Source organism: Acanthopagrus latus, chromosome 6, assembly GCF_904848185.1.
Source record: "Acanthopagrus latus isolate v.2019 chromosome 6, fAcaLat1.1, whole genome shotgun sequence".
In the NCBI taxonomy this organism is placed as follows: domain Eukaryota; kingdom Metazoa; phylum Chordata; class Actinopteri; order Spariformes; family Sparidae; genus Acanthopagrus; species Acanthopagrus latus.
Window position 1 is genome coordinate 21387352 of NC_051044.1, and position 15556 is coordinate 21402907.

The 15556-nt window shown below is 41.3% G+C and overlaps 2 protein-coding genes across 9 annotated transcripts in view; one reads left to right on the forward strand and one right to left on the reverse strand.

The window, feature by feature from the left end:
* Window positions 1-503: 503 nt before the first annotated feature.
* On the forward strand, window positions 504-7838 carry LOC119020463 (twist-related protein 2-like). 4 transcript variants are annotated; one of them, XM_037099776.1, is made up of 2 exons: window positions 504-1619; window positions 7292-7838. In XM_037099776.1, exon 1 carries the CDS (start codon window positions 699-701, stop codon window positions 1269-1271), a length of 573 nt encoding a protein of 190 aa, XP_036955671.1. In that variant the 5' UTR covers window positions 504-698; the 3' UTR covers window positions 1272-1619; window positions 7292-7838. The 4 variants fall into 4 exon arrangements, 1 of the variants encoding a protein (XP_036955671.1); XR_005075328.1 differs by lacking the exon at window positions 504-1619 and adding an exon at window positions 3814-4201; XR_005075326.1 differs by lacking the exon at window positions 504-1619 and adding an exon at window positions 3814-4196.
* A 936-nt stretch (window positions 7839-8774) lies between these two features.
* Window positions 8775-15556, reverse strand: part of LOC119021410 (histone deacetylase 7-like) — a 43424-nt gene continuing 36642 nt past the window's right edge. For 4 of the 5 annotated variants that reach the window (XM_037101691.1, XM_037101690.1, XM_037101692.1 and 1 more), the window contains 5 exons: window positions 15147-15265; window positions 13851-13984; window positions 13675-13759; window positions 11268-11415; window positions 8775-11169 (listed from right to left, as the gene is read on the reverse strand). In XM_037101691.1, coding sequence (XP_036957586.1) covers window positions 11133-11169; window positions 11268-11415; window positions 13675-13759; window positions 13851-13984; window positions 15147-15265 — 523 coding nt within the window. In that variant the 3' untranslated portion in view covers window positions 8775-11132. Of the gene's footprint in view, window positions 11170-11267; window positions 11416-11438; window positions 12017-13674; window positions 13760-13850; window positions 13985-15146; window positions 15266-15556 lie in introns of those variants that run through there. The other variant, XM_037101693.1, reaches the window with a different exon arrangement.

The following is a 15556-nucleotide window of genomic DNA, read 5'->3' on the forward strand; positions in this document are numbered from 1 at the left end:
CATCAACACACGTGATTTATCGCTTTGATGTTGCGCGTTGTTTGTGGAGGAATGTGTCCATCAAAACACCTCATGATTAGCGTTCAGTATTTAAGTTTGCACCGATCACCAGCAGAAATAAAAGAACGATCGTCATGTCCTCATAATAAATTGATGAGGGAGAATGCAGACACAAGGCTGCATGTGGACTGAAGCTCCAGCCCCAAATCTGGAACCCATAAAGCCTCAGACATCTCTGCAACATTAGACACAGCTCTTCTTATTGGCTGAGAGAGCCACTCACCCCCTTCCCCTACCGCCCGCCCAGCTAACACGCTTCCTGCTTCTCTGCCTGGCTCAGGCCGAACCACGCCCTCTGGAAGTCCGCTGAGCCAAAGAGAACTGCCCGCAGGCCCCGGGTTAGCGTTTGGGTATAAAAGAGGCAGAGGTGGACCTGCCTGTCAGATGGTTTGTTGTTGTTCTGTCTGCCAGGTTGAGAGGGGAATGTGAAACTGAGAATTTTAACAAGGTAACCAGGAAGCAGGACAGCCAGAGCCGCGTCCAATCCGATGGAGCTTCAGAAGCCGTGACTTACTCTGACAAAAGAGAAGACTTTTGTTGCACAAGCTCGTCGATTCCAGGGTTTGTTGTCGTTTGAGCGAGAGTGTCACAGCGTTCTGTCTTTGCAGTGGAAGTTAAAGGTGTCGGTGGACAGTACAATGAGAGAAGAGGTGTCCTGCACCAACTCCCCTGAAGGAGGTATGGGGGCCAGCGAGGAGGAACTGGAAAGAGGGTCGAAGAAGAGCCACCAGCAAGGAAACCGAAAACGTTCCCCTTACCCCAAGAAGGACAGCCTGGGTCAGGCGGAGGAGAGCAGCACCGGCAGCCCCAGCAGCCTGCTGCCGTCCGTGCCGAAGAGGCCGAAGAAAAGCCCCACGACCGTCGTGTCGCTGGCCCCCACGTCTCTGGGCCCCAGGCTGGACCAGCCCTTCGAGGACCTCCACTCTCAGCGCGTCATCGCCAACGTGCGGGAGCGTCAGCGCACTCAGTCCCTGAACGACGCCTTCGCCTCTCTACGCAAGATCATCCCCACGTTACCTTCGGACAAGCTGAGCAAGATCCAGATCCTGAAGCTGGCCTCGCGCTACATCGACTTCCTCTACCAGGTGCTGCAGAGCGACGAGATGGACGCCAAGCTGGCCAGCTGCAACTACCTGGCCCACGAAAGACTGAGCTACGCCTTTTCCGTCTGGAGGATGGAGGGGGCCTGGGCCATGTCCGCCAGCCACTAGGATCCCCGCGAACTTCCCTCCTAAACCCTCTCGTGTCCACATCTTCACCCCACGGCCTCCATCTGTTTTTGCACCCATTTTCCTGACCTCCTAACCCCTGAATTCTTCTCCTCAAGTCTGATCTTAACCTTTTCCTCTCAAGCCTTTGCACACATTCCTGCTCGATTTATGCACTCTGTAATGGTTCACTCCATTTCCGCCAGCACCAACATCCACTGTTGGATCTGTGCTGCCAAACTCTGTCTGAGTTCACCTTGTTTCCCTCCATTCTTTCTGCTCCCACTGCTCTCCCTTGTCTGTCCCACAGTTTAGTCCAGTGCAACAAGACGCTCCGCTGCAGCCCATCAGGTACAGTATACAAACAACCACACACACGCACACACACACACACACACACACACACACACACACACACAGAAAACACGCAGAAATCAAACAAACATGCACCCTTGTGCACACACTTCTGTACTCACCATGTCATTAGCACATGGACACACATGGTGAAGTACTTCATTTGTAGCCTTTCAGCTCAACACATCACAAACAAATTACATATGCAGGAATTACAGCAGCATCAAATCTGTGCCTCAAAAGCTCTCTTTTAGCTTTTGAGACCCCAAAAGAAATTCAAAACACCAACCTGCTCTCAGCTATTATGTTAGAAAATCACTGTGAGAATTGCAGCATCTCACGAAAAAAGGCGCTTAAAGTTGTTCTACAAAGCACATTTACAACCAATCACAAACAGATGTACTTATAAATGAATAAGAAGAAGATCTGTAAACATTTAGAATGTGTATGATTAAAACATCAACACATGCCGACACCATTTATTAGTTTTGATACTTACAAGCTGTTGAGTTTTATTTAACTTTCAGTTCTATAAAAACACCATGGACACGTGTGCTTTTAGTTTTTGAAACTTTACAAAATTGTTCTGCAAGGCGTACAGTGATAATTTGGAAAAAGGGTTTACAAATCTTAAAAAAAGATTAAATCATATGTAAGATTGTAATGTGAAAATGTAAAAATGGTTGGTTGAGATGTGTACAAAGTGCATTATCGTCAATAGTTTCATGAGAAGATTAAATTGATCACAACAAAAACTGCTAAACGTATTTTTATTACCATTACTGATTTTCTGAGGAACAGTGCTGTTAAATTTCTGATTTTCTTGAATATTTAGTTGTTCGCTGTTACATAAAACTGATTTGATTAATAATTATTATGTAACTTGTATGACATTGATTTATTTAGCGATTCAAATCAGGTGTAGCCTCTGTGTCAGTTTGTGCAAATTATTCAGCCATTTTGGCTCGCGCAAAAAAAGATGCCAAGGCCAGGAGAACCTTTTTACTCAAATTGAAGTCCTTCAGAAAAAAAAAGAAAGTAAATTGAAAAAGTGCAATTAAAATAACTTGCACAAAATAAATAGCTTGTATAGAATCCTTCAGAGGTCAGCATTACAAAATGCTTCATGTGGAATTATAAAACATTTAAAACAGATCAACAAATGAAATTAAACCGAAATGATCATTTTTAAGTCGGATAACAAGGAATCAAAATATTTTTAAAAAAAGCTCTATCAAGTCTATAAATGATCACAGGACCTTCTCCTCTGTATTGTGTAAAGTTCGATAACATGTACTGATAAATACAATAAATGACATTAAAAATAACTTAGAACATAAATAAAGGTGGAGCACTGGTTGACAGATAACATGTTGAAGCCTCTTGGCTGTTTCGCTTTATTAACTAAAATGAACCAGTGGCACGTTATCGTCGTCGTAATCTAAACGCTCCGGTGTTTGACAGACCTCTGATGTGTTTTAGACAAATGTTTGCCTCCAGAATCTGTAGGATCGACTTCACACAGGCTCTGTTTTTTTCCAAGCGCCTTTTAACAGACACCAGATTCCTGCACAGGTACAGCTTGAAAAGAAAGGGAGAGTGAGTGGAAATAAGTGGAGGCACATCTCTCCCTCTCTCTCCCCTGCAGCCTTGCCCTCTCTCCTCAGGATCTTGTATCGTGCAATCAGGCCCCGCCGGGGCCCAGACAAGCAGGAACCTTTAGATTGGAAACAGTTGTGAGGTATTAGGAAGGTGTGTGTACCAGGGTTGGGGTCAGGCACACGGGCCTGTGTGTATCAGCAAATATACACGTGCACCGGTGTGTGTTTGTGTATGTATGTGTCGGTAGTGAGCCTCAATTACCTGTGCAGTGAGTGTGAGCGAGGATGTGTGTGAGCACATCTGCAGATTAGTAAACAGGATACACTTGCAGATGATGTTTCAGTGATTTTATCTCCGCCTTCTGCTGGTTTTAATTCTAGAATTATTTATTTATTTATTTCTTAAAAAAAATTTTTTTTTGCAAAGAAGGATCCAAAAAGTCCTTCAGAATAAAATCACAGAGTACAAGATAAGCATTTGGAAACAGGAAACAGGCTGAAATGTGACGAGAAGCAGAGATTAATCTGATGATGAATACGCACGTTTCATCGGCTGGATGACAGGTCAAGGTAAACACATTTCAAACAGGCGCAGATCTTCGAGCAGACACGAGCTCATTATTCACTGCGAATCAAAAGCCAGCACTGCTACACAGGCTGCGTTCAACACATATATACGTTACACTGTCCAGACACACACGCAGCCGCCAGCCATGTGCACACTGCAGGTGTTCCACTCCGGGTTATTACTAAAACCTCCAGTGGCCTCTGCGAGCAGACGTCGAGGGCTCTAGCTGGTGCTGTGGATGGAATGCCAAGGCCCCAGCACGTGGAGCGGAGTGTCCTTGAATGCAGCGCGGTAGTTATTACCTACCACTTTGCCTGCTCTGCCTGTTATCAACAGCTCCGCAGGGGCCGCCACAGAAAGTGCTCGAAATTCAAGGCCTGAAGCTGACCTAAGTTTAGGGAGGAGGTGAGGTTAGAAAGAGCCTGAGAGACATCAAAGACAGCGTGTGGCAGTGTGTGTGTATGTATGTGTGTGCGTGTGTCTGCGTGTGTGTCTGTGTGCGTGTTGGGGGGGTGTAATTTAAAACAGTGTGTATACATGCACTGAATTGTCACTCATCTGAATACCCACATAATGTCCAAATTTGAAAGTTGCAGCCTCTTTTTAAGCTTTTTCTAAAAGCTTAACAGAAATCCTGCTTCTCTGTATCCACCCCTCCTCTGTGGCAGATGGTATGTAGGGTGTGGACAAAATAACGGGAACACCTGACAATACATTAGTATTTTTAAGAGTTTTTAAAATGTTTTTATTTTTAAGACTGAGTCAGAAAGATCATCATTTTGAGAGGTTGTAATTCCTCTCGATGTGTTGGCTTGCAGTGAATTGAAGTGTTGCCCTCAAAAACAGGGTTGTTTTACATACATGGCTAAATGACTGGTTTGACCTCAGTTTACAACATCAATATGCTTCCTAATATTTTGTACTTTCCTCGTAAAAGATCCTTTATTATTTTCCTTGAGAGTCTCCAGCACGCACACAATCGAACATGAATGCACAGCTCGCGGTTTTTGAGCGTTTTGATGAACCTGACTGAAGAAAGTGTGTGTCTGGCTCAGGATGAGACTTTCAGAATAAAGCAGGATTGTTGTGTTTAAGTTGGAAGAAAACAATACTCTCCCTTCTGTTTATATTATAATCAAAATGCCTGTCACTGCTCTTTCCTCTGCCGGAACCCCTGGCTCTGCTGCGTCCATGCATGTGTGTGTGTGTGTGTGTCCGTGTGTGTGTGTGTGTGTTAAACAGTTTGGATTGACCAGCTGTTGGATGCTCTTCTGTGCGTATTAAATCTCTGGCTTGCAGTCGGGACTGATCTGGGACCAGATGTAACGTCCTCTGCGGCTCATCTGCGTTTTTAAAGCCTCATCCAGAAGTTGTGGCTTCTGATAGTCATCTTTATTTTTAGAGAGCCAAACTGCGAGCCGAGCACAGGTGGGAGTTTTGTGTGTGTGTGTGTGTGTGTGTCTCTGTGTGCGTGTGTTTGTGTGTGTGTGCGTGTGTGTATTAGACAGCTTCATGCATTTGTTCATGTATCTGTAAGTGCTTTGCTTGGACAGCTGCAGGGATACAGAGCCACAGAGGAATGATTTCTGCTTTGACACGTAGGCAACAAAATGCACAAAATTACTGTGGTCTAAAATTCACCAGGATCTGTCAAACATGACCTGCAAATACAATCCACAGAAACAAATGGACACATATAGCCAATATAAAATATAAGTTATAAATAGTTTTCAAAGTGTAAAATAAAAAGAATGACTCAAATGGAAACCTTTAAAAAATGTTTTCCTTAAGTTATTAGATAGACAATCTGAATCCAGTGCAGGTTTAGCAGACTCTGCACTGACAATAAAAACTATATAGGGAGGCAAATACTGATTTATATATATACACACACACACACACACACACACACACACACACACACACACTCACACACACACACACATACACATACACATTGAATTGCTACTGCAAAAACACAACAGACCAGAAGAATTAGTAAAAGAAATTGTGTTTGACACCATGAACATCTTTTTCTAACTTTAAACGTTTAGCTTTGGTAAAAAATCATCAGGATATGTCAAACATTGACATTCATGAACATATGATTCACAGAAAGCCAAAAGACTGATCGGCAATAGAAAATAAAGGTTTCAATAATTTTTCAAAATTTAGAATAGAAAGAAAGACTCAAATAAAAAAAATCCAAAAGCGCCTTTAAAGGTATTTTTCAGTAAAGTCATCTGTCTCCTGGTAATCTTGGGTAGACAATCCGACTCCAGTGCAAGTGTGGCGGACTCACAAGTGATGTCACAAAATGGGTTTTATTTCATGAAAATCTTGTTTGTGTGATCAAACATCACATAACTTTGGTCCAAAATGTATCAGGAACATTTACAAACATACAATTCACAGAAAGAGTTAAAGGTAAGATAATATAAAGGTTTCAATCATTAGCGAAGTGTAAAATAAAAGGAAAGGCTCAGATAAAACCCTGCCGGAGCACTTTCAATTATGTTTTCTTGTTGTTCTTGGATGTTTCCAGTGCTAAGAATCACTTCACGATCCAAATGCAGGTGTGGCGGACTCCGCCACTAACAACAAATATTACAGTATAGAGAGGTAATTACTGAATGTACAGACATGGAATGAGTGCTGCGAATAAAAGAAAAAAAAGGAAAAAAACAAATGAAAGAATGTAGAAGAAAAAAATTGGCTACAAGAAGTGGTAGAAAATGTGGTTTGAAAATCTTGCGGACTGTGACTTTAAACGTCACATAACGTTGGTCCATCAGCATCTGTCAAACATTTACATGCGCACACAATTTACAGAAGAACAGAGAGCCATGAGCATTATAGAACAAAGGTTTCATTAATTTTCAGAGTGTAAAATTAAAAAAAAAAAAAAAACAACAACAGAAAGGCTGAAATAATAAACCTGCAGAAGCACCTGTACACGTGTTTCCGTTAACAGCTATTTTCCCGTAAATCTTAGGCAGGCAAATCTGAATCCAGTGCAGGTGTGGCAGCGCAAGCAACACTTTGTGAAAAAAAAAAAGCTAAAGACAAAGACGGACGACCTCACAGAGGTTGCGCTGAAGACATGGCGATTCACGCGTTCACACTTTAATGGTACAATCAAAGTCGTGCGATGGGATGACACCAATGAACGCGCTGTGTGTCTCCGTCTTCCTCTCCGGGCTGCTTCTCCTCTCTGTGTGTGTCCTCCTTGAAGCATGGAAAGGCACACTGTAATTAGGGCGAACTGAGAACGCTCCAGATGAAATGTTTGCTTGTTAAAACAAGAGAGAAGAAGTTAAGGAGCTGTAGGGATTTTTCCACGATCCACTAAGTAGAAGTGTTTGTTTGTTTGTTTGCAGACACATTTTTCAAACCTCAAACACACAATCGCTCTGCCACCGCCTCAGACAAAGAACTATGAAGTGTCTCTTTATCTCGAAGTGTTGTGATGTTAACCCCGTGTCTCTTCATCTCCGCAGAAAAACCGACAAATGGAAAAATTCTCTACCCTCAAAGAAGAAATGTGTTCCTGCCTCACCAGACGATCCCCGGTTTTTAATCTTTAAGAAACACTTTTTTTTCCCCCCTCTCCTCTTTCTCCGGACACGACTCTGAGACACTGAGACGTTTTCTCGCAGCTCGACTCCCAACAGTTTTCACGTTGTCTTTCTGAAACGCTGTCGAGGAGACGTGACAGTCCAGCGCTGAACATTTTTTGACTGAGGAAAACACAAACAAAAAAGAAAAAAACAAAAACAAAACAAACAGCTGGCCTGCGTTGACAATGAAACAAAATGGCTGCTGGTTCGAGTGCCTTGGGTAACACCGTGATAACCATCATCCACCCCGACTCTTCACGTCGGGGTGACTCACTGCCAGACAGACATTACGATGACTAATGATAATGGCACAGTGATGGTTGGAGGGCGGTCACAGCCAATGAATGTTTACAGCTAAAATGCTAATAAGCTAATCTCTCTGGCTCTCAAAGCCCCGTCTTGTGGGGAAAAGAGGAGCACGAGAAATCTGACGCAGATCTTCTACTTTGTTGTGCTGTAGTAACTGGATAGCTTTCTGTGTGTTTTGGGGGGGGGGGGGTTCAAGTGTATCTGTTTGTGAATTTGGTGTATGCACACTGTATTACTTTAACTCTGCTCATGCATTACACTTGGCTTTAATGTAAACTGTCCATGGGAAGAATGTCTTAGACCACTGATCACATTTCAGCCACTAATCTGTTTTTTTTTTTGTTTGTTTTTTTTTTACTTCAGTGTTTCTGTTATTAGTGAGCGTTGCAGAAAACTGATTTTCAAATGCAAGAAAATCTGATGTATGTTTTTCCTGCAGCTTTTAGAAATATTTTTGCAAACTTGCTGTGAGCAACTGAATAATGCCAAAGTAAAAGCAAAGAGGTTACATGTAAATGATTCAAGGGAGAGTATAGAGGATTCAAGTAGTCCAATTACTGTGCCATCATATTTCTTTTGTACTCTTTTGCATTTTGCTTTTGATAATCTTTATTATGTCAGCTCCTGTGGACAATAAAACTTTTTTTTTGATGATGTATGAGTGCAATATTGTGTTAATCAGAGGAATGGTGCATTGTGAGGAAGCTGAAACACAATAATACAAAATAACAAAGTTAAAGGTGCACTGTGTCGTTTTCGGGAAGAAATTTTAATTCTCACTTAGAGGACAAAGATCTTTATTGACTGATTTGTATGCCTAAGCGATGCTTAAACCCTAAAGGACAACACCACTTCATACTTTTTTACTTTATATGTGGCAGACCCTGCCACCTCTCTAGCTTCAAACTGTGGTCTTAGCATTTTCCTCTGAGAACAGCTTGTTTATTTACTTACTTAAATATTTCTGCGCTTGTATTATTACCTCATTAAAATTGTAAATATTACAATTCTGAGTTAAAAAGGAGCATGCATTAGAAATAAAACAACAATCTCATTCAGATATTTATAATTTACCTTTATTAAGGATTTTTGAGGAACAAATAGTAGAAAAGACAAAGGCAGACAAAACAACCAAAACCAAGTAATTATGTACACTATACAGAAACAAAATCTGAGTGTCAGTTATGACAAAACTGGACTTCGGCTGCAGTTTTAATTAAGATCCAGTTCATTAAGGCTACCTTCACACAGGTTGGTCAGTATGATACTTAAAGGCACACGGGCTGATAATTTGGTCTCTGAGTACGCACATGGTTCATTTTTTAATATTTGCAAATACAAAAATAGGTCATTTGCATGAAATAAGACAAAAGATAAGACATTAGATATGTCAGGTCACTGTCGTGAATGTTAAAGCCACGTTAAGCTACACTCCGCTGTTGAGCCGTCCTACATGATGTGGAGCTAAAACTCCACGTTTCTCATAATTTTTTTTCACATTTTCATTACATAAACAAAGTCTGACAGGTTTTCAAATGCATTCACACGATGCAACATAAAGAAAGAAAGAAACAAAAGAACAAACATACTGCGCTTAATACAACGTATCCATAGCACCGTTAAAATTGTGTTAGACATGCAAAGAGCACTTCAAAGACACAGAATGTGAACGTATAAATAGAAGTCATGTACGTTTTTTTTTTTTTTTGAGAAGTGAATTTGTTTATATATCCATCCTGTGCTTTTGGTGCTGTTCAACTGTTCGGATAGAAAAAAAGAAACATTCAGAAACTCTCTGAAGTCTTTGAAGTTCTATAAGCCATGCCAGTCCAGGGACGGCACATTGTTCTCATAAGCTTTGGTTGCGCTTAACCTGTGTCCAATTGCACTGTGAGGATATTTAACTATCTCAGTATTACTGCTCCATCCTAACTGTCAAAATGTCACTGTTTGGTCGGTGGAGCAAAACATCACCGACGCTGTCGGGACACAGAATGCTGCTATATCAGTGACAAACACCAGACAGACCAGTTTGTCCTTGCAAAAAGAAAAAGTACATTTACAAAAATACAGCAGGAATGCTCATCCACAGGTAGAAACACTGGTCCACTTAAACATTATAAAAGCTTTTAAGACCCAAGTCATTCTGATCATCCCATCCTGAGGGAACTTTAAGTGTATGATTGTCATTAAGTGTTTGGACGAGTCTCGTCCAAAATGTATAATATCGATCTCCAGATAGAGAAGGTGTGAGGTCATGTCTGAGTGGTCACGCTGCAATAAGGCATTTTGGGTGATTTCGGTCTTTGCTGACATGTCAAGAATCTCTTGTGATCACTTCCCCCGCTGATATTGATGACTAGAGGTATAAGCTATTCACTGTGACTAATGCCACTGATATAAACTACAGTATATCTCCACATTTAAGATGCACTTCAAAGACTGCTGCGTCTTCTTTTATCTGTCGGGGAGCTGTAACAATAACTGCAGAGATATACAGTCCTTCTGCATGTGCTCACCCGACAGGCCAAGAAAGAAAAAAAAAAAACAGATTTAAGAAAATATGTGGACATACAAAACAATATGAAACATATGTATCTCAGACTTCACTGTAGCTTCACTCTTACTGGATTCTTAAACAAAGAAAAAACATCTTGTGTTGACATTCACAAAAATGTGGTCCACAGGTAAAATAAACTAAAAATACAATCAAACAAGAGGTTTGATTGTTAAAATGGGCGATGAGGCTGCGTCTCTTCCATCTTGTCCGGTTCACATTACAGAACAGTACAGTGCAAAACAATCAGAAATTGCTGATCTTCTCCTTCATGGGGTCTCTGTCACATGCAGACAAATGACATCATCATAGTCATAGTGCTGAGGAAATGTCTGCTCTCCTTCACCGGCACGTCCTGCGGGGACGACGCCTTCCGCTCTGAGGGATTGACTCCAGTAAGATGAGGTGACCTTTGACCCCCACCTTCAAGGTTGCGACAGTTCGAGCCGTCTCTCGCAGGTCTTGTAGGAGTCATTTACAAGGTGAATGTTTGAAGTCGCAGAGCTGTGCTTTGTCAAGTGTGTGTTCATGCTACGTCATGTTGTCAGCTCCCATTGCCACAAGAGAGTTAATTAAGTCATTAATCTGCCTCTGGTTGTCTTTCTTTACAATTTTTTCTCAGCTCATTGATGTGTGGAAGCGTCAGGACGATATGAATGTTGTGTTGGACTCTGCAGCCAGTAGTAATGCAGGTGGAGGAGTGTCTGTGAGGTGATGGATACAGTGGTCGAACATCTGCTTCCAGTGATGGTTCAAATGCATAGCTCTGTGTGTGTATCTGTGTGTGTGTGTGTGGGTGTGTGTGTGTGTGTCCACTGAGACTTGGTTAAAGGCAGCTTTCAGGAGACCCATCCTTCAGAGAGAATCACTTTTCTCTGTCAGTTCTTCTTTTCTTTAAATAAAAGAGAAAGAAACCGATCTTAAGATGCACAAAGTGGAGCGCTATAATGACGCTGCAGTAGAAAACATTAAAGACAGCATCATCCTTACCTCTTAGAGGTGATGCCCCCCATCGACAGCGAGGCGATGGCGTTGACAGCCTCGCTGTCCGAGTCTCTTCTCAGCCGTCGTCTCTGCGCCTGCAGGTAGGACAGATCCACTGTGGCGGCCGAATCCTTCACACTCTGCCAGTATTCACCTGCAGGAGGCAAGAAGATGGAAAAAAAGGGGAGAGGAGGAAGGAAGGAGAAAAAGAGAAAGATTAATGGCCACAGTTGTCGGTATTTCAGTCTTGTTTTCATCCTGAATGATTCCTTGAGGGAGAGTTCCTGCACTGCATTATTAAAAAGCAGCACTTGGTGTTTGATCCACCAGTTGTAGCTGTTTGATCTCAATATAAGCATCGACTGTTATAAACAGCCCGTGGTCGAAAATGTCCACGTTGATCAGGAAATGTAAACTCAAATTCAATCTGTTCTCTCAAGGTCTCCAGGCCTGAGTCCTGTGACACACAGTGGAAGCAAAATCAATCAGTGTTTGCAAATGCGTTCGTCTGCGAGCCTGTGTGTGTTCTGGCTGTGTACGCAACTCACATATATTTCACCCCAGGCCTAAATTATGGGCTTAACATTCTTGTGGCTTTGCAAATATTTTTAATTAATCTAATTTGGTTGGGATAACATTTGTGTGCAATCAAGAGGGGATGTTGCGAAGGTCGTGTGCCAGAGAAGTGTTTGAAGATAATTGGAGCCAGGGCGGCCGTGTGTGTGTGTGCGCGCATCTGTCTGTGTGTGGGACGGCTGGAGGGAGGGATGGGAGACAGGGATGAAGAGGAGGAGAGGTGGTCAGAGAGCAAGAGGGATGAGGAGACGGAGGGAGGTGCAAAGTGAAGAAATCCAGATTAAAGTTACAGAGAATGGAAATGAAAAAAAAAAGGCTAAAAACATTAAAAATAATTTGAAATTAAAATTGTTCAACTTCACTAACATTCAGCATTTATTTTGGTTTGATTTTGTAAAATAAAACGTAACAATCGCAGCAGAAGCAGAAAAGTTTTCATTTCATAAACAAAACTTTTGATGCCCTGAAATGATAATTTTTAAAAATGTTTTCCTTGTCTGAATTGAGGATATAGAAGTAGAGGACACTGTCAGCTACACAGGTTGTAAAGAAGTGCGGTGTCACTTTGGGCTGAATTCATATAAACAGACTTGGTGGCCTGACTGTGTATGTCTTTGAACTCATAAATGCATGTACCATGGAGCGATAACTTGGCCAATATAAATCAAATATGTTCAACCCAACCTATTACTCAGACTCTTTATTGTAACATTTCAATAATGTATTGAAGAATGACTTATATGTGTGTATGTATACTTCAACAATGTATTAGACATTTGGTTGGTCACGTCTGCAGCAGCTTATGACAGACCATAGAGAGAGAGGGAGAATGTGCAGCCAACTGAGACAGAAAATAGAGGCGTGAGAAAGGAGAGACTGTGCAGTTGCAGCTAAAATAAAGAAAGACGGAAACAACTTTGGAGGAAAAAATACAGCAAATGAAGACAGTCAAACTAAAAATTATTAGGTTTAACTATTAGGATATTATTCCTATTTTGTTATAGTGATTTAATGTTCAAATATCGAAAGCAAGACTGAACACAGAAATGTGACAGTGAACAGGCAGTTGATTTAGTCTGTACTGGCTGCTGCAGGTGCCAGTGTAATTTTGCAAACTGTGCAAGATAATATTGTGAAATAATACATTCTCAACTCAGCAGCTCAGCTCCTCATTTCTGTATCTGAAAAGCCTCATTATGCTTCACTGTCCTCATTTGAAAGGTTCTGAAGCGTTCCTTAAATTTTGAGTCAAAATTATCGTGTTAGTCCGCTCAGGAGAAATCTCATGCAAAAGTAATTTACTGAAAGCATGGAGGGTGGTTCTGCCTGTGCAATCTGCATGTGTCACTTCCTCTTTATTAAAAAAAACACATTTATTCAGATCCTTTTGGTGAACCCAACAGTTTTGCCTGTAGTGCCCAGCAGCCAGCACAGAGCATATTCAATTTGGCTGCCAGTCAGGTTGCACGTCTCATATTAATGTGTCAGACAGGGTCAGGTCCAGAATTAATTCAGAGATAATAACAGGTAACAGATCAGTTCTATCACCAAATTTTGGAAGTGTGCAACAAGTTTGCAAAACTGCAAACGTGCAGAACAGAAGATGAAAATGTTCCCACAGACATATATGATGAAAGTTTTGGCTTGTATTGATGATGGCTTATTTATTTATTCCCACGGCACGGAGCCCAACAAATTTGTATTTTCGCACATGATCTTGTTAGATGATCCACTAGTTTTTTGCGAGAGATAAGATTTCTCTGTTGATGAAATGTGCAAACCCTCTGAATTACATGCCGTTGGATGCTGATGGTTGTGTTGTGTTGTGAGTTCTCACCCTGAACCTGGATGATTCTCTGCAGGGACTTGACAGCGTTTTCACAAGGTTTCTGGTCCAACACAGACTGGGACAGAGGCTCCACCTGTGACACAGCAAATTGGTTAGAGAGAACATAATATAGATCTCTACAGAAACAAACATGTACCACACACATATGTCCACACACATCTCACCTCCATGCCCAGCAAGGCACTGACGCAGGCCTCAGAGGCATCACAGATGGCCTTGAGGTCATGTCCCCCCTCAAGAGCCAGCACCACCCGACCACCAGCCAGAGACATCAGCTGACGGGTCAGGAAGCCAAAACCTAGAGACACACACACAACCACACACACTGTCAGATTTCTCTCCAGGCTTTGATTAACAACACTGAATGATTCCTTCAGTCAGTGTCATTTTGCACAACAGCCTCTAACTCATAAAACTGTGTTTGTGTCAACAATATTACACATCAGTGCTAACTGCTCACATTACATTTACAATATATGAAGCTCAGTGATGTAAAGTAACTTAGCACATTTACTCAAGTGCTGCACTTGAGTACATACATACAAGTATTTGTACTTTACATGTGCATTTCAATTTTCTGCTACGCTGAACTTCCATTCCAAATATTGTATTTTTACTTCACTACATTTATGCCAGAGTAGCATTTTTTTAAATGAGTTTATTTAATTAGCAACTAGATAAAAAACAAACCCCCAAAAAATAAAAAAAACCAAAAACAAACAAACAAAAAAAACAATAACCACAGATCACTGATTCTGATAATCAACAACACAGAATATCGATAACTGGTTCACCAAGTATGCTGTATACACATACATAACATACATACATGTATTTTTACCTGTACTGTGGATTTCTAGCCAGAAAATTGGTTTCGGCACTTACAAAAAATTAAAATCAGTATCAGTAACAGTTACTTCAAGACTTTTGCTAAAAGTACTATTTGTGCAAATGACTTTTACGAAAGTCATATTTTTATACAGTATCTTTACTTTTTACAACACTGATGAGATTTATGAATGGAGATTTTCAAATCAGTGCACAAACAAACCCTTGAGTGGTTCTAATGTCTGAAATCTGAAAGGCTGATCAGCTGTGAAAGAGAGAATAAAAAAAGCTTCATAAAAGTTAGTTGATTAACACAATCTGGCTCGGTGTGCCTGCTACTATGATGCATTTCAAAATTATGAAATTAAAATGCCATCAAGGACAACTAAATATTACTCTAACCAGAGGCAAACAAATCAGGGTCCATATGAGGCAGCTTTCAACCAGGAAACAAAGACTCTGAAGAAACACTGAAGGAGTCATTATTCAAGCTAAATGCCCTAAGGAGTACTGATATGTATTGTTTTGTATAATTACGCACAACTGCACTTTGTGTGACATTCACATCTATGTCTATGTCTGTGAGTAAGAGTATGTTAATGTGTGCTGAATGTGAAGGGAGTGAGACTTACACTTGGCTGTGACCTTGTAGCCTCCCAGCGATGACGAATGTCCTTCGACAGCATCAAAGCCAGCTGACACCAGCACCACATCAGGGGAGAACTCGTGGGCTATGGGCATCACCACAGCTCTGTGGAGGAGGAGGAGGGAGGAGGAGGAGGAGGAGGAGGAGAGGAAACAACCTGCTGTAAAACAAATACTATATCGGATGTTCATTCATTCAAGCCCTGTGGTCTGGCTGAAATTAGATAGTACGTTTAAGAAATCATGTTTTCAACAGGTGTTTATAATTTGTGAAAAATGAGAACTTGGATGAGAGAATACAACTGAATAATGTGAGAGAGGAAGTCAGAGTGGGATTCATCAGAACAGACAAAAAAGAAAACTTATTGTAATCAACAGCATTATAAGTTGTCTGTTA

Excerpts from the sequence above, each read along its gene's own strand:
- LOC119020463 (XM_037099776.1), top strand. The coding sequence starts at position 699 with ATGAGAGAAGAGGTGTCCTGCACCAACTCCCCTGAAGGAGGTATGGGG.